General features: G+C 50.7%; 1 protein-coding gene across 4 annotated transcripts in view; it reads right to left on the reverse strand.

Moving 5' to 3' along the window:
* Window positions 1-19,171, reverse strand: part of ZFHX3 (zinc finger homeobox 3) — a 253,984-nt gene that overhangs the window by 45,000 nt on the left and 189,813 nt on the right. For 3 of the 4 annotated variants that reach the window (XR_011468919.1, XR_011468920.1, XM_070398744.1), the window contains exon 5: window positions 1,029-1,136. Coding sequence is in view for 2 of the 4 variants with exons in the window: in XM_070398744.1 (XP_070254845.1) it covers window positions 1,029-1,136 (108 nt within the window). In the remaining 2 variants the exon portion in view is untranslated. The remainder of the gene's footprint in view (window positions 1-1,028; window positions 1,137-19,171) is intronic. The other variant, XM_070398745.1, reaches the window with a different exon arrangement.

Raw genomic sequence — 19,171 nt, forward strand, 5'->3', positions numbered from 1 at the left:
TTCATTGCTGTCCTCTGGCCTCTCTCCAAGATTCTGTATCTTGTTTAAAGAGTGGAGGCCAACACTGAACATGATTTAAGAACAGTCATGCCTGGAAAAGTAACAAAGGCCCAACCAATACAGACTCCAGAAGGTAAATATTTTCTAAAAAAAAAAAAAAAAAATCCTGAATATTACAATATTAATAATGGGGAGCAGTAAGACTTAGCACAATAATTTCTGCTGCTTGTCATATCATTTCTTCTAATTATTGTGGTGGTTTCTGGGAGACTTATCTGTCCCGATAAGTCTTCTCAGAAATGATTTTGCTCCTCAGAAACCCTAAGCTTTTCTTCTTAGTCTCTGCTCTTAGTACAGGAATCCGGTCATTATGAGAGATGACCAGTTCCCTTTTCTCAACGCCAGCTTTTCCAGAAATAGCACTTCCTTTCCTGACTTCTTCCATTTCTTCTGCTCTTGGTAAGATGGCCTCTTGCCTGGCTGCACTGCCTGTCTCCCCTCTGGGTGCATTTCCAGGTGTGGGTGCTCATGCTGGGGAACAGGGTAGGGCACATGAATCCTACCCAGGCCCCCAAATGCAGGGCAAAGCCCACCCTTCACCACAGACTCCTTACAAGACTGGGGTGACCCTGATCAGGTTCCACATGGCAAATCTCTCTGCTGGGCATGGAGCAGGTGGGATAGGGGCCTCGATCTTAACCAGAGAAAGAACCACATCCAGGGCCAACAACAGGGAGGGGCTGCTGAAAAATGTGACCTCACAAACACGGAAGCCCCCAACACAGCCAGGCCCCTGGATGCTAGTAAACGAGATGGTCTGGGGGCCATTTATAAAACCTTTACAAGTTCCTTAATAAAACAGAATAGAAGGAGAAGGAAGGTGACCACTCAAAAAAGCAAAACCAGAATTCTCCAACGTGCGCAGAGCCAAGGTTTCCGGGGGGATTGAAGGATGCATCTGCTCCCTGCCAGGCAGCCTCCCCCATCCCGGGAGGAGCACGGGGCTCCAGGGCAGCCGCACACACTACCTGTCCACTTGCTCTGGTCCTTCTCGCCTCCACTCTCCGGGTCTTTGGCAACCTCCTCTGGGTCAGCAGCTGCTTCGCTGGGCCCTTCAACATCTTCAATGGCTTCTTCTGAAACAGAAGGAAAAAAAAATGTCAATGATTAAAACTCAACAGAAGATGAAGGACTCCTGGCTCCTACTCCAAAGAATTACCAACCACAAGACACAGACACGATGACGTGCCTCCTCTCCTCCCCGTGGGCCGAGGCCGGCTGCACTGGCTACGCTGAGGCCTGGGCAAGCAGTGGGGCTGTCCTTCCCGCCACCTGGCACGCAAGTGGGACTCGCCCTGGACATGTGGACAGGTTTTTCCAGATGGGTTCTGAATGCCTCGTTTGAGTGTTTCTTATTGAAAAGCCAATCCTGTTGAAGAAATAACTCCATCCAAATTCCTAAAGTTGCATGCAAGTCTTTTACACTTGAAAATGCAAAATTTTACACTTGAAGGTGCAAAAGAGGAGCTTCTTGCCTGGCTCCAACCCCAGTGCGTCCTGGCACTGAATGCGACTCGACTCAAGCATTGGCCCCTCATAGGCCTCAAGGTGCCTGTGCACGTGCCAGATCGTGGCAGGAGGTTGTTTTTTTTAATAGTCATTCATACTCTGAAGAGTCATAAAATATCGGTCATATGATTTCATCAATGTGAAGAGTTCTAGGAAATGACATCTGTGGGCACATCAGGCGTCAGTGGCAAGGAGGAGGAAAAACTAATAGAATCATACACTTTCCTTTTGAAGTTATTCCATTCGTTACCCACCGCTGGTTTAAAACTAATCAAGGGAATTTTCTCCAGCTCAACACATAATGCTTTAGTGAAGGTAGAGGAATGGTCATTTCCAACAGCAGGTTAATCATGAAGTAAAATGCCACTTGCCCATGTGGGGAAGAGGATAAGACACTCCAGGTGCTGGGGGAGGCGGGGGAGACATGTCCCTCTCATTCTCCTGGCCCTTTGGATTGCTATCCAACACACTCACTGGGAATGGGCTAGTGGACGAATGAGGCTGACAAACCACGGCAGGTAATGCCGACACGTAGGGCACTTTGAAGAGCACAACTGCCTGGGTACCGGCCCGTAAGCTCCTGGCTGCCCATGTCCATCCCCTGAGGTCGGTACCAGACCACACCCACAGGGACATGGTATTAGGGTCCAATCTAGGATTGTGGATTTGGGGCTCTGTCCAGTGTCACCCTAGGTCCATCCCTCCAACTGCAACTCCACTTTTCAATATTGCAAGGTGTAATACTCTCCAACCCTCCAGAAAATAGCTTCTACATTTTATCTCACGATGGAAGTCAAAGGCGTTCAGAGTAAACTGACCTCAGAGAGTTTATCAAACACTTGAGGGAAGAAGTATCTATTTGGAGTCAGATCTTCCTAATTCTTCCTGAAGAGACAACGGAAGTCTAAGGACTGGAAACTGAACTAGGGGTCAAGGAACATTCTTTCTTCATTACTTCCAACAGGGGACTTATGAGGCAGTCACAGGGAACGCGGATGAAATAAGATACTAATGATTTTCATCTCCAACTAAGAGGACTCCATGTATAATTTCTACATCTCCTTTTTCCTTACTGTATCATAAAGTTAACATCTTCTCCTCATACCGACACTTAGTTCAAATAGAGAAAAATCAAGCAACCATGGTTTGAAGTCAATCAGATATACAGAGCCACGTTAACACTATACTTCATTAAGTAGAGAAACACACACTCTCACACACAGGTGCTAGTAGAGCAAAAACAAGCAAGTTACATGGTATAATATATTTACCATCTTAATTATCTTCAGGCAGGATGTTCAATGCATATTTTTAGGCATTTGATAAAATTGTTCGGCACTATAATGGTAAAATCCATCTTTGAATGGTGATGCTAGCATTTAGCCCATTGATATTACTAAGCTGGGTCTACCCAACGCAGCTAGGTCTCTTAAAATCTACTCATTTGCCCTTACATCTGGTGATACAAAATAACTGTGGTACTGGTACATTTGATTAATTAGATTATGCAAAGAGATGGCTCGATGGCCTCTGCTCTCCAGACACACACACACACACACACACACACACACACACACACACATACACTATCACCTTAGATGGGGACAGTCTGACACCACCAAAGTGGAGAACGCCTGACGTGGTGTGAACAGTGTTTGAAGGTGCTGCTTTGCGGAAGAGAAAAGGAATCTGCCCACAGGGGGGCCGTGTCCAAGGCCAGCGCCTCTCTCCTGGGCCACTGAGCGGAGTTAAGAACTCATTTTTGGAAAAGCCCAAAGTACTGGGGTCAGTGCCAGAGTGACCGTATCTATTCAGAAGACAGACTGAAGAACAAGCACATCACTGATGCAGTGAGCAGGGAACCACACGGTGCTCTGTGACTATTCCTGGAGCCCCTGCTCTCTTGAGCTACTTGGGCTTTTGTTTTCTTCCCTCCCCACACTACTCCAAGCAGAAACTCGAAGGCAGCTGAGTCTCAATGAGGCTAATCCAGGTGCTGATTTGCTTCTCTTTCTTCCCCCTCCCTTTTAAGATTTAAAAATCAAGTCTTCTTTTCGAGTTCCTGGATTTAATATCATTTGTGTGTCATTCACTAAAAGACTATTATACGCTTGGTGGAAGAAGAAATGCCTAAGGGACTCCTGGACAAGCCATCTGCCTTTACAAGGGAGCAGTGTCCTCAGCTCCAGCCAAAAAACCAGGTCCCAGTCAGCCAGGCCTCAGGAGCTCCTTGCAGTTCCACCTGTGCCCTACAGGTGTCGCCCTCTGCATGGCCAGGCCTAGAAGGGCAGCTAGCTGCAGGAGGCAGACACTGTCTGGGCCGCCTAACCTGAGCATGTGGAAGTAATATACGAGTGAACTGTCTGGTCCTGGGGAAATAAAATAGGACATTCATAAGCAGTTACACCATCTGTCTTTATACCATCATCAACAACAACAAGAGGAAAATAGCTCTTTAAAATGGATGAAAGCCCAGGCTGTCAGTAACCAGAAAACGGTGAGCTCTGAATACCAATAAAGGTAGAGAAATGATTAAAAAACAGTGATGCAAACTATGAATTCGTCTGGACGGCTTGGGCTCACAATGCTTTGCAGGCAGGGTATGTTTTATTGCCCTCAAAAGCCTAAGGCAACCTCACTCACTAAGACCCAGGCCTCGGGCACCCTGGGAGGGGCCTGGTCTCCCTGCTCTGGAAACATGTGGGAACCAGGAATGTGATGGCATCTGGCTCTGACACAGAGAGCTGTGGCCACACTCAGAGCTCCCAGGCTGCTTATCTGGCCTGTTCCTTTCAGGAATGCGTATCTGATACCCATGCTGGCACAGCCAAGCCTAGAGGAGGTTTCTCCCCACAGATCAAGATTGCATTTTCCCCCCATGAAGTCAGTGGCAAATGGCCAGGGTCATGACAGAAGTCAATACTGTTTCTATAATATCAGCTACTGACAGATGGTGGGAACAAGTAAAGACCTGATGGACTGACAATCTGGTTTTATCTGGAAAATCCTGTCTTTCCTTCAGAAGTCAAAGTTGTTTCTTCAACAACCCATGCGACAGTCACCAAGCCATTTTTACACTGAAATAGACAAGTCAAAACCATCTTTTCCCTAAAGAGTTTAATAATATTCAGAACCCAACCAGAATGCAGCAGGAATGCTCTCCAAGGGCTCAGCCAGGCCCGGGGTGAGAAGGTCATCTCGGCTCCCTCTGCCCGGCCTGCTCTTGGCAGGAGGCAGCAGGCCAGTGCATTCCAGACAGAGGAGGTTCCTTTAAGACCCCCGCAGAAGCTGCTTGGATGGCTACACCCCACAGTAGCCCTCAAACTAGCCCCCTCCACCCCCCTGCTTGGATGTATTTTTATGCTGAAGGGCTGGGGAAACAGAAACAAATCTTGAATAACTGTGAGGTCTTCCTGGTGTCCCTTCAACTTACATGCAAAACTGGCTGAAGGCCTTTAAAAAAATCTATCTCCATCACCACCTCCTTTTTACAACTGCTTCTCCCAGACAGCACTGGAGCCAAACCCAACCTGCTCACGTCACTCATGTCTCCCGGTTAAGGCAGAGCCCTCAGGTGTACGAATCTCAGCAGGTAAAATACATTCTAAAAGGGGAGGGTTGCTAGGGCAGCAAAGGTGTTGGGGTGATGATACCACAGGTCCAGAAAATTTCCCTTCACTCAAGGTTTTGCTGACCACAAATGCAAACTGTTCTCTTAACAACGCTGGCATGCTGTTGAAGATGAGCTCATGATTTCCGATCGGTGGTGAATTCTCTCTGCTCCCAAAGGAGGTGGGTGTGCCGACTGGCGACCCCGTGGAGATGTGCAAGCATTTCTTGAACAACCTGGAAAGCGGTTTTGGGAAGGAGCACCAGGCAGAAGCAAAAATAGAGGTAGCATCATCAGGAAGCCAGAAAGCCAGCACGCACCCCACTGCGCACACTCCCTGAATGTGTTACCCAAGAAAACTCGCCAGTTGCTAAGAAAATGATACCATTCATCCAATAGCTGGGGCCGAGTGCCATGTCCTCTGGGTGTATTTACAAATCGCTTACAGACTTGAAGGAGGGGGAGTCAATCAATGACTAAGACTAGTCCCTCTGTTCCGAACTCTTAACAGGATAATGTAGATTAATTCAAACCTTCCCCCAAACCTGACAAAGCCCCTTAATGCCTCGATGTGAAAGAAATTTGGAAATTCTTCTATCAGAGTGTCTGTACCCAAAGCTCTCAGGCGATCGCGTTTCTTAAATAATACACCAGTCTGGATCCCTGAAGAATGAAATTGTTCTTTCCTTTTTCTTTGGGGGGGAGCGAGGTTGGGGGTGGGGTTGAAATAAAGTGCGTTTGCCTGTCGGCAGGCTCAAGAGCTGAGAAACATTAGCTGTCATGAACCACAATCAAATCAGGTTTGAAATATTTAGCAGTGGCTTGGAAAATGCGTGGCGCAGCTCTGACAGGCGAGATGTGCACAGACACCCACTTTCCATTATAATGGAAATATCAGGCCTGTTCTGAATATGTATAACCCAGAAAAATGTATTGATTTTTCATTCGGCATTAAAAAAAATGAAATAGCCTGCAGCTGTCAAAAGCCTTTTGTTAAAAGCTCATCTTTCCTGGAATGAGGTTTACCAGAAACAAGTTTTAATTGTATATAGGACCTCTTCTTTGAAAAACAAAATAACCAACCGGCTTACTTTTAAGATAGGGTTAAAGCTTTTCCTTTCTCCATTTCCAACCTAATTAACCAAGGACAACCACCCAAGCAGGCGGGAAAGGCCGGGCACATCGTGACCAGCAGGAGCGACACGGAGGGTAGCGGCCGCCCTGTTCGGGGTCTCTGCAGTGGGCAGCAGGATGAACTCCGAGACTGTGTCTTGCCCCCTTGTTTCTGTAACTCCTGTGCAGGCGCTGGGCTCTGTGGCTACAGCCTCAGGGAAGGGCACCCCTTGGCCAATCGGTTGTCCTGAGGCATTGGCTGGCACAACTGGAAAACGGGGCCAAAACTCCAGCATGCCCAACCCTCACGGACTCTGTTACCCTTAGGAGACCTCTGATGGTTGTAATATGCTACAGAATCCACATGCTCTATTTTGTAAATACAGGACAAATCAAACCCACGATATAAAAGCAGCCCTGCTGCTCCCACTCCTCGGCTCTAGTCTTGTCTGCGCTCTCCGGCCCGGGAGGAAGGGGTGAAGGGTGGTAATGCTGTGGCTGTACCCACAGGTGCTCTCCCTCTGCCTTGGGCTACGTCCCAACTGCACAGTGACGGCAGGCGAGGGTGCAGTGACCTCCTCTGCACACTTTCCCAAATGTTCACTCCATTCCATGGTTTTTTCAACTGGCGGGGGGAGGGGGGGTTGCGGGGGGAGGGGGGGCGTGTCTTTCCAGCCGATAGTGTGGCTGGCAGCTGCCTGAGAGGTGGCTTGGAGCGATTCAGTTTTCTGGATGGACAACATCCAGCCCCAGAAATTCTCACTTAAAAAATTCAAGGCGATTTTGCTTACCTCAGACGTAAATTATTCTCTTAACACACCTTACGCTTAGCATGTTGGTAAAGGTGCCTACATGTTTTCGTGCATGTATGTGGCATTAGGAACTTACAGATCTATCTGGAACTTCTCTGTGGGTAATCATCTGAATATTATTTTTAGTTGCTGGCAAACTCTGTTTTCTACATCTTAATAAGGTATAGATTAATGCCAAATCCCAAGACAAAGAGCCCAGATCCAAATCCACACTGGTGAGTGGACACTTAGAGATACAACTTATTATAGTCTAGGCAGGCAGCCTTAAAGGGGTGAAGGATGATGGTAGGGGTCGGGGGGAGGGGGAGCAGGCAGGGCTCCAAGCCTGGCGCACTCATTTATTCCCACCTTCCCCAGTGCGGGCCTTGGAAGTGCGTTGCACCAGCAGAGCCCAAGGCATTCCAGGAAAAGCACGCCCTCCCGTGGATGCCGGCACACTGGCCTCCTGCACTCCGCTTGTCAGGCCTCGCTCTAAACCCTCTCCAGTGGGACCCCTGCCTCTGGGTCTAAGGGACAGAGACCAGGGCAGGGCAGAGGGGGTCTCTCTTCCAGGTCCCCCTTGTCTTGGGCATTTTCCATTTTCTCGGCCATCTGCGCGCACTGCCAGGCTGGTCGTCCTGTAGGACCCTCTCTACCAGCTGGCGTGAGGTCAGGCTCTGCTGGGGGCTCTGCAGGGAATGTTCCCATCCGGGCAGTCTTCTGTAAAAAATAATAATAAATGTGGCCAAACTGCTCCCCACTTGTTTTAAGATGGCATTTATAAAAAATGGCTGTCAGTCCTCTGAGAGGTCAGAGGTCGAGAGCAGGAGGGGAAGAGGAGGACAGTAGGAGATCAGACACTCCCTTCCTCCAATAATGAGTTTTTTTCACCTGGATTCTTTAAGTGATCGCCTTACCACAAGAATTCCTTTCACCACTAGGTGTTCCTTTACCAACTACACCTGGGCAGCGGCGCCTGGAGCCTCTGGACACGGCCTGAAGGGTGGTGGCGGCCTGCCAGCTTCCCACGGGGCTGCCGAGCAAGGCTGCAGGAAAGCCCGACACTGAAGGAACTGGCCTCCTGGCCGCCCCCACCCCCACCCCCACCTTCTTCCCGTCCCCCACCCCTGGCATTGGCACCAGGCTAAAAGAATCAACATTCTGAAGGCAACTCCGGGTATTATTAAAATGACTAATTGGAGAATAGAGACCATTTATGCTTTTGTATATTTGAAGATCTTGCCACTGTTTATAGAAACAAGAAAAATGGGGACTGTGTGGCAAGGGGAGCCTGGGAAGGCTGCAGTGCGCGCCCAGCCCCTGCTGCAAAGCCCGGAGGCCGGACAGGAACACACTCCCGGGAGAGCCCCTCCATTTGCCTTTGGCGGGACTTCACCTCTAACGTGAGCACTGCCAGCAGAGAGTGTTTTCTGGCTCCACAGCGGCCGCCTGTGTAGGCCTCCGGGAGAGAAGTCTCCTTGGGCCGTGAGTGCTCGGCGCGCGGAGTGAAAAGTGCTGCCCTTGTGTGGCGAGGGACCGGTCCTGCCATTTTTCCTCTTCCGGGCAAGGCCACTTGGTCATTTGAACAGTTTGTCAAAATGGAGCTAGAATTAAGGGGGTGGGTGGGGGTCAAGAGAGGAGAAAAAGGGCGGAGACGCCTCGAGCCAACGTTGCAACAAGTTCCATTTATCTGTGTTCTTAGCAAAGCACCTGGGCTGCCCCCTGCAGAACCGCAGAAAGGATAAAAGCGAACGTGAGGCAACAAAGCACAAGGGAACGGAAGATGTCGCTGACTCGCCTGGTGGCTGTTCACAGGATTTTTTTTCAGGAACTGAAAGATGTGTGCTCCAGTTTGTAAAATACAGACTGGACCCTGCGACGGTGTCGCAATCCACACTGAACAAGGAGCACAGCTTGGTCCCAGCGCTGAAGGAAATGGAATTCAGAGGGATTAGGCCTCTGCGTTTGCACCGAGCCAGGATGGTTGCTGTTACTTTCACACATGAAATGTGAAAAAGGCAAATTCCCCGAGCATGTTTGTAGCGGAGCGTGATGTGATCGTGTTGTCATTTATGGGAAATAATCGCAGGCCCATCTCTCCCCTCCCCCCTCCCCCATTTTCCAGTCCAAATAACCATGAAAAATTACACTTCAATGTCAGGGCGACGACAAAGGAGGCGCGCTCTCGGGGAGCTCAGCGGATTTGCAGGGGTTTTTCCTTTCTTTGGACAAAAACTACCTTCAATTGTACTTCATTTAAAACGTGATCTAACAAATGCATTTTGACAAGCCCCTTTCTCTTTTTCTCCTTTCTTTCAAGCTGTATTTTGCACAGTCTAACCTCACACCAAACTGGAACGTTCTGGAAAGAAGAGGCATGCAAAATAGAAGGACCTTGAAACCAAGAAGGGTGGTCCCCCCCACCCCCCCATTAAAAACAAAGTAGAGGAGGACAATAATGACTGTAACTGAGTATGCTACTGAGAAAGGGGAGGGGGGAACGGAGTGAACGGCCATGCCTTTAACCACAGAACATCTGAGAGGTAAAGGTGAAAAGAGCAGGCTGAGGAGAAGGAGGAGGGTCTCCAATGGAGGGCCTGATGCTTGCTCATCACAGCAGGCCATTCTGTGGAGTCGGGAGCATCATCTGAGGAGTCCGGATGTGCTGTCAGACTCGAGGGTTCATGACCAGGTGGGCAGTGCAGACGGGAAGGCTCTCTGATAGGGTACCACTTCCCTCCTAGTCCCCCCTCCATTAGAGAAAGGGACATTTTTCAATCGAACAGATCTGCTTGAAAGCTTTTTAGCATTCCAGGTGTGAGGCCTGAGCAGTCCCTACAAACATCTGTCTTTCAATAACACCCTGCTTGAAATAAACACTGCCCGGCTTCCGCGGCGGGGGGAGAAGACAAGACAGATGAACACCCGTGAGTGATAGAAAGGCTGTAAGAAAACAAATTAACAGTTTCCATTAAAGAAGACTGGTATCTCCTTCGGAGTCAAAACTGACTTGGTTTGTCAGAGAGAAATCTTATGCTTAAAGCAAAGAAAAAATCTATGCTGTTTCCTAATTTATTTATTTTTAATTGGAAAGCATTGGAAACACATGGATGAAAAAAGTGCAGGCAGGACTGTAAGTGTACTTAAGCATCTGTCTACAAATGAAGGTGTATGGGAAATGAACAGGATGTATCAGAAATGATATTAGATTATGGTGATTAGAACCTAATGGGTATAAGTGAAACCTTGTGGGATGGTTCTTGTAACGGGAACGTCAAGGTTGATGGATGCAATCTATACGGGAATGATAGTAAGGGGAGGAGAGGTGGGGGGCGGCCGAGCAGACCCGGCGTGACACGCTTTGACAATGTCAAAGGCAATGATGGAATATTTGGGGTGAATATATGCCAAAAAGCAAATGGAGAGAGAAAAAGGTGAACATTTTGTTTCTCGCCATCAAAACAGACAGCACACAACAGAGAAAAATAAGCCATGACTCCAGGGGCCTGAGTCACATGGCCACACCAACAAGAGACTTGAATTCCCAGCGGGTTTGTGGCCTCACTCTTGTACCCACAGAGCCTGAAGGGTCTCCAGCCTGCTCAGAAGACAGCTTGGCCCCGGGAAGCACAGAACGCATGCGGAAATGTGAGTCTACTCCCACCAGTGGACGCAGAGTGAGGCGCTGACTGTCAATGAGCTTCATTTTCTATGATCATAAGCCACTTACATGCACAGCTGGCAAAACAAGCTGATTCATAAAAACAAAGCACAAACAAAGGCTTACACTTTCCAAACCAAATCTGGGAAACAGACATCGGGCCAAACGCAGGCCACACTGCACGCAGAAAAGCACTGGTTCAGCCGTGCTCGCTGGGCAGACTCAGCCGTGCACAAGGATCACTGTGTATGTAACGGTGTTGCACATTCCGGACCGCAAGGACAGAAATGCACTCCGGCCCGGCTGGTGTGGCTCAGTGGTTGAGCAGTGACCTATGAACCAAGAGGTCACCAGTTCTATTCCCAGTCAGGGCACATGTCCTGGGTTGAGGGCTTGATCCCCAGTAGGGGGCGTGCAGGAGGCAGCCGATGGATGATGTTTTTCTCTCATCAATGTTTCTATCCTTCTCCCTCTCTCTCTAAAAATCAATAGAAACATATTTAAAAAAATAGTAATGCACTCTGTTTTGGAGGTGGCCTAGAACATGCCACCTCCAAGCATGCTGGGAGCCATCAGGTGCCCACCATGAATCCACTGCCTGGTGAAGAGCTTGCGGCTGCCAAGAGCATTCATTCATGGTCACACCTGAGGCGGGTAAGGATGTGTCTACGTGTGGAATGTCAAAAACTGGGCCCCTCTCCAAAACCATCAAGTCCTCAAAAAGCACTTCGGTCTGAAACAACCAGGCAGCAGAAGCAGCATGTCTTAGTTGACATTTCCTAGGAAATTGCAAAGAAAGTGGAGCAGGAAGCTGAGGCACAGAGAAATCCCAGGTGTATGTTCAAGCTCTCCTGCAGGAATGGGAGGCAGAGCAGGTGGACTCGCTGAGCTGCTGTCATTGTCATGCACCTTGGACAGCTCTTCTGCACCCAAAGAGAGAAAGACATTTCTTGGATGTTCTTCCTCCTTTTCAGAAACTTCCCAAGTTATGCCAGTGGTTGACTACGATGCATCTGTATTTGTAAAAGCTGGATCCTGCACTATGAAATGTTCTTTTCTAGGGTTTAACAAAACGCCGCCGCCACCACGCCTGCTCCTTCTCAGCGATTTTAGCTGCAGCGGCCCCTCCTCCAACCCCCTGTGACTGCTAACTGTATTTCAGACTCATCTTTAGGCCTCTGTGGGTATCTCTTCAGCTCTTTTTCCGGTAAGAGGTTTCTTAGACCTAAAAACAGGCTGGTATCCCTTTAAAAGCAACATATCCCATTACACCCCCCAACCCCCAAACTTATACTGTGTTACATCTCACGGTACAACTCGCACAGTCATGGTCATCAAGGCAAACGACACAATAGAATAACTTAAATTCTAGACTCATACTCATACTCTTTAATGGTGGTAACATTTGAAAAAACTGATCCATGAACCAAGAAGAAAGAGAATGTTGCCACGAGATGAGGAAGTCATCAAGGATCTGTCAGGACAGAAAGTGCAATTCAGTGACATGAAATTGGCACTCAGGACAGTAGGAATAGGGATACTTTGAAATCTGTAGCACACAGTTATATTAAAAAGTAATTCTGGATGTTTAAATGCTTCTGTGTGCATATTGCAACTGAAGAAAATATACTAGAAACCCCCGGACAGGGAGCTCTTAAGTCAGAGTCCTCCACAGACTTCCAAAAGGGGACACCCTTTCTAAGCAAATATGGACCCTGAGCAGAGAGAGTAAGGAAAGGAACCTGCAACAAGTAGCCATTTTGCTTCACTTTGAGGAAGCGAGTAAAACAAGCCAAAGGTGTGAATGAGAAGTAGCTAGAAAGTGCGACCTGAAAGATGAGCTTCCCCAATGATTACGAAGAAAAAAAAAAGAATGATTCCTCACTTACCAAGCAACATCTTTATCTATGAAGGGGGCAGGGGTGGAGGGAGGATTTAGACAATAACCAACAGGGAACTGTAAAACAGAGTGTATCTTAAAATTAAATATATATTTGGCAGGAAAAACAACAACAGATAAATTTCTGTCTGAAGGAGTCTGTGAACTGACTCAACTACTCAAAGCTTTGGTGAAAGAACAGGAAATGTTCCCAGAGAATGTAAGTGACAGAAAACTGAGCCTTCAAGAGAAATAATTTGAGAATGGAGACATATGCAAGGAAAGATGAATGGGTCAACATACCGAAAATCTAGCTGTGTTAACATTTAGCTTAATACAATTAAGGTAGCAAAATCAGACATTTCTGTGTTTTAGAGAAAGAAAAAGGATATACATAATATAAAAAATATAAAGTAGGCAGGGGAGTCCAAGCAAGAATATGGCATGAGAGCATAAACCTGAGTGAGATGGACTTAGGAAGGAGGAGGGATGGCTGCCGAAACCTGGTCACCAGGGGCTCTGCCTCGGTTTTGAGGAGTTGGGGGAGCTGACCACTAGTCCTCAGTTTTACAGACTAGAGAAGGCCTGGAGACGGGCAGGGCTCTCAGCCGACAATGAGGTGACCCAGAGGAGGGCGGGCGAGCGGCACTGGCCGTGGAGCAGTTATTCTCAACCTTCTGGCCCTTTAAATACAGTTCCTCATGTTGTGACCCAACCATAAAATTATTTTCGTTGCTACTTCATAACTGTAATGTTGCTACTGTTATGGATCGTAATGTAAATATCTGATATGCAGGATGGTCTTAGGCCACCCCTGTGAAAGGGTCGTTTGACCCCCAAAGGGGTCGCGACCCACAGGTTGAGAACCCTGCCATGGAGGGAACGAGAGGTTGTCGTGGCGCTTCTGCAATCAGACAAGCAAAGAAAGAAGCCATGGGCAGTCTGAAGGGTGAAGCCTGGCGCTCTGCCCCCCAGAAGCTAGCTCCTCTAGAATCTTCCTCCTTTAGAGCTGGGATATCGAGGCAAATGGATTCTAACAGTGGCACCATGGTTGTTCAAAACAATATTTACTTTTCCTTTACATTCTGAGACAAAAGGCGTAACAGGGATGAAAGGGGGCTCATCAAAACCAACCAAGTCACACACCAGCCCCCAAGAACCCAGACAGCCATGCTCCCAGGCGAAGAGTACTGTTGACTTCCTGCCCAGTGCCAACACGGCACCCAAAATCCTGTCACGTTTAAAGACAAGGAAAAGCCACAGCTGGCTCGCTCCTACCCCCTTCTCACTCTACCCCCTCCTCCTCTTCCTCCTCCTCCTCCTCCTCCTTTTCCTCCTCCTCCTCCTCCTCCTCCTCCTCCTGTACTTTCTGGAAGGGGAGACCCCAGGAATGCTGCTCCCAATGGCTGGGGCGGTGCCTGTCAGACGGTCTGGATCCAGGGTGAGGGCCAAGGGGCTGTGGCAGCCCCGAGTCCCCGCCGCAGAGAACAGCAAAAGCAAGTAATTGCTTTTCCCCTTCCACTAACAAGCTTTTCCGCAGAGGAAGAATTCAGCTTCCTGTAGTCAACAGACCCTTTTTCCCTGCCTCTCTTCGCTCCAAATAATCTAAAGTGACTGCAATTTCAGCCCTGGCTCTCCAGCATTCAGCTCCCCCGGCTGGGGTCAGAGGGTGTCAAGTGAGGGCTCTCCATTTCTTTTCTACTCTGCTTCACGCCACCCCGGCTTCTTTGTCACTGAGGCAGCCTGCCTCCCAGCCCGGCCAGTCCGCGCGGCACGCCGACGAGTCGGGATTCCAGAAAATGATTTTTAAGGCCCAGAAAACACTGGGGGAGAAAAAAAATATCTCTTTGCTATAAACAACTGATGAGTAAGGACTAGCTTCAGATGCTCTGGTGAACTGAGCCGTGAATTTCCTTGTTTTGAGAAAATGCATTGCAGCAGGACATTTTTTTAATTTTTATTTGTTGTAATGGTGGTTAAACCATGTGGCTGGTTGTGTGGTTTTATGCAAACGACGTTGGTCCCTAAATTCTTTCCTTAAGATATTTTTTTAAATGTATCTTTATTGTTGTATTACAGATACAACAACACTTTATTGAAATTATGACAGGTCCTCTTTTCCCCCATCGACCCCTCCTCCCCACTAAGATGCTGCTATGCATTCATGGTGCTGGGGCGTGGAGCCCGGCCTGGGGTGGAATCCATGGGCTGCTGGGAAAAGTCTACCCCAGCCTCCCTACCTTATTTCCCAGATGAATGAAATGCAGTTTCAATTAAGAAAGGCAGCACCAGTGCTTGCCCTTCTCCGTCTTCACAGAGATCTATGTGGAGAGCGCGGGCAGGACTGAGGTGAACAAACAGATGGACAAAGGGAGAGGGGCTGAATGAGAAGGACAGGTGTGTGCAGGAGGCCCCGCGGGTTCCTAGCCCTCAGAGGGGAGGAAGAGGGCAAGATGCCAATGCAAGAGGCCTGCTTCGGGGGAGGGGTATAGAGGCGGGTCAGAGAGGTGCCACTCACTGGCCTGCAGCCAGTGCCTGAGGTTCTGGAGGGGAAAGAGAACTACAAACAGTCACCCCATCACGCATCCCGAGAGGAGGTGGGCGCTTCCTCCTGGCAGCAGCCAGGCCTGTGATGGGAATTTATTTCCCTCAATTATGTGCTCTTGTCCCAGCCTCAGTTCATCAGCACAGTGCAGCCAAGTCAATGAAAGGCTCTGTAATGATGCAATCCCATGCATGGGGATGCCCAGCACTGTCCGAGGGGCTGCCAGGCTGTGGCCACACCCGCCCCGCTCAAGCTGACATGCGCTTTCCAATGCCCCCCGCCCCATGCTCCATGCCAGGTCACCCCTCCTGCCCCAGGAGGCTACAGCCTGGGCATCATTTTCTCCAACTCCATCTCAAATGCCCTGATTGCAAAAAGGCAGAGAAAGGGACTAGCACAGTGGGACTGATCAGTACCAAATGCGGCCACTCTCCTTTTCTCCTGCCTGGGTGATCCTTCCTGGCAAAGACCCTGGCCTGGAAAGCCAGTGTCATGCACCAAGAAAGCCTCTATTTGCCTGAGACATTAGTATCTAATGATAATAAATGGTAGTAATAATATAGCAATGGTAGTATGCACCTGTCACTCAACTGAAGTAGATACTATTAGAACTCCCATTTCACAGATGAGGACACTGAGCCTCAGGGAGGTTCAATGACTGGCAAAGGTCCCCTGGCTCTCAAGTAACAACTGTTGTCAGGCCCATGCTCTTAATGGCTACCGTATCCATCCATCCACCCATCCACCCACTCACCCATCCATCCACCCACCCACTCATCACCCACCCACCGATCCACCCACCCACCCATCTACCCACCCATCATGTACTCATGCCGCTCCCTTCTAGGCACTGATGACACAGCTGTGAAAAGAGTCCCTGCTTCCTAGGGATGTGACGGGGATAGGAAGGAGGGTGGGAGTGTAAGGCAGACACAGCAGCTAAACAAGTGAACCGACTGTAAGCCAGCTGTGGTGAGGGAGGGGTAAGCAGGGCAGGGGACAAACGGAAGCCCAGGGGTTACTTCATGGGGGGAGCTCGGGAGAGTGACATGGGAACAGACCTGCAGGGCGAGGTGGGAACCACTGAGGCTGCCGGGCAGACGAACAGCATGCGCGCAGGCCCAGGTGGGAGGAGGGCTGGAGGAACAGCGAGCGGAGAGGGAAGGGAAGGGAAGGGCTCAGACAGCATGGACAGGTCTTGGGGAGCACGTCCTATGGGCCTTACAGGCCACTGTCAGGCCAGAGGCACTGCCAACACGGAAGGGAGCCCCATGGAAAGTCGAACGAGGCGTCCTCTTCAGCACCCCTTCCTCCGGCAGATGTGCCGGGATCCCCACCCTCCTTGGGAATGGGATCTGGGGTGGACTGGGGTCCTCCCGCCCCTTAGCGGGGCGGTGCGTGTGTGAGGAGCAGCCTCCCCGCTCTCTACGGCGGCCCTGGAGGGCTTCCCGGGGAAGGCTGCTGTCTGACGTGCACATGCAGACACAGCACACCTCCCTGAGCTCTGCCACTCCTGGGCGAGGGCTGGCCCTGAGGAAGGTGCGGGGGGCCCTGACCACCCTCTGCCACGGCCTGTGGCCGCTGGAGAACCCTTCTGACAGCCTGAACCCAAGTGCCCCCTGCCCAGGGGGCCCAAAGTACCTCCTGAGACGCTGGAGACAGCACCCGGCTGGGGGGGGGGGGGGGGGGGGGTTCCGGGGGCTGCAGCTCCAGCAGAGAAGTCTGTGACCGAACAGTGCATGTCCCTCCCCCGAAACTGCACTGCCTTCCACCTAAATGACTTTGTCGCGTTTTGCTAACTTACCATATAAAGTCACGTGGCCTCACAGGGCTGCTATTTTATGCTACCTCTTCCTTCTGCGAGAATGGATTTGGAGGTGGGGGCTTTATTTTTCTTAAATGGGCTGAGGTGTCTCCCCGCCAGTGACACGCACGCCTCCCCGTCCGGGGGCCGGCAGACGGGCATTGCGGATCTCTTCATGCTACCTGTGGCCCCATCCTCAGACCAGCTGTCCCAGCACCTGGGAGCTCCGAGAGAGCCCTCGAGTGTGCGGGGTTTTGTGTTAAAACCAGAGCGCCCACAGGGCAGCTGGTCCATACACTGTATCTATGGCCTGTGGACAAGATCTGGGCCTGAAGGCAGAAATGGAAAGCAGTGAAGGGGAGCAGGTGAGGGGCACCTAGAGGCACCCTTCCAGGCTTGCGGGGGATCCGAGGGGGCACCTGGGACTAGCCCAGAAAGGCAAGGACTAAAGCCAGACCTGAAACAAGAAGGCGCGCAGCAGAGGAGCTTAGGTGATGGGCAAGGAGACAAAAGCCAGAAATTCAGAGCTGAATGGAACAGGATGGAAAACGGGCCAAGCCCATCGCTGCTTCAAGTGACGCCGTGGCTGTGTCCACAGCAGTGGGAAGCCTGAGGAGGCGGGGGGCAGGGGCTGTCTCCCTCCCCACTTCCTTCCCATCCATTCATCAAAACTGTGTTTGGGGGAAGGGGCCAGAACCAGTATTGGAGCCAGAACTTGGCTGCTGCCTTTCACAGTACACGTCCCAGAATAAACTGCCCCAAGACTTCATCCATCACCAAAAAAGGCAACTGTGAAAACACTCGTAGCCAGCCCCTCCCTCACACCAGCACAGCCATCCTCCCTGCACGGGGGTGGGAGGCTGCCCAGCCCTGTTGATGGCTCCTGTGGACGCTGTGCGGGGCGGGCGGGCCTGCACTGAGCAGTCAGGAACTTCCCAAATCATTAACCTTTCTCCCGGCGCATTGTACTGGGAGGTGCTCCCTCTGCAGCCTGCTCAGGAGCCCTATTGATCTGCAGCACACTCGGTGCCTTCAGAGTTGTTTATGATCAATATGCAAATTGCCCATGGCATTGATCTAGTATTAATTTTCAATTAGGGAATCCACAAGGGGTCTCTGAGGGTCAATACCTAACAATGCAAAGGAAGCCCGGCTGAGGAGTGTGGGCCTGATGCTGATAAAGCCTCCTTCTCCATAGTTCAGGCCCTCGGGGCTGTCACCTTCACTTTGGCTCATTCGGGTCCCTCTGAAGTCAGACCCTGCAGCCACCTCACAGGCTGCATCTATGGCTGTGGCCATGGGACTCCCCCTCTACCCACCCGAACCCAGTGCCACAGGGGCCTTCCTGGCCTGCGGGTGCGCTCCCCTGACCCCCACCCTCTAGAGCAGTGCCCTAGGCCACGCCTCCGTGTCTCCCCATGCCACACCCAGACCCGGGACCACTCTCTCCCCCAGCTCCCCAGCCACACATACCTTCTTCCTCCCTCTCTCTCTCTCCCTCGTTTCTGCTTAGTCACAGAACGTCACCTTGGCACGCTGCCACGGCTGGAGCTGGCGAGCTGCACGGTCCCCAGAAATCTCAGGCGTCAGGCAGAGCCGCCGGCTGCCAGGTTATGCTTGGCAAACAAACCACTGATGTCATTGCAAAAAAAACGGGGGTGGGGGGGCAGGCAGAGCTTCAAATCATCTGTTTCTCCTTCTCCATCCTAGCAAGCTTTGTCTTCCTAATGAAATACAAGGGTGGGGGGCTGGGGGGTGTTAATTACTTTACCACTCGTTCATGGTTCCCAGAAGAGGCCGAGGCCCGCCCTCCAGGAGCTCAGGGCAATGCGTGTGAGCCACGGACGGGGCTGTCTCTGGGGACAGCGTGCCCAGCTGGGACGGAGTGACCCGGGAACTCAGTCATTCCATTACAGCCCTAACAGCCCCTGGGAGACCCGTGTGGGAAAGCTGTGCAGGCAAAGGAACAGGAAGAGAAATGTGTCCCGCTCTGCTCCCAGCAGATGTGGGGACACGCAGGGCACAGCTGCCCTCCAGCGTGGGGCCCGGCGGGACCACGCCTGCCTCTCTGCCAGGGCCTCTTCCCTTTCTCCAGTTGGAATGACCCTGCGGAGCCTCAGGCTCTCTCGCATCCCAGGATGCTGCCGAAGAGCCACCTCCACACCGGCAGGGCGGCTGCCGCCCACTTTCGGCACTGCA

The sequence above is a fragment of the Myotis yumanensis genome, unplaced genomic scaffold (genome assembly GCF_028538775.1).
Source record: "Myotis yumanensis isolate MYYU_CA2020_CCGP unplaced genomic scaffold, mMyoYum1.0.hap1 SCAF_18, whole genome shotgun sequence".
Taxonomy (NCBI): domain Eukaryota; kingdom Metazoa; phylum Chordata; class Mammalia; order Chiroptera; family Vespertilionidae; genus Myotis; species Myotis yumanensis.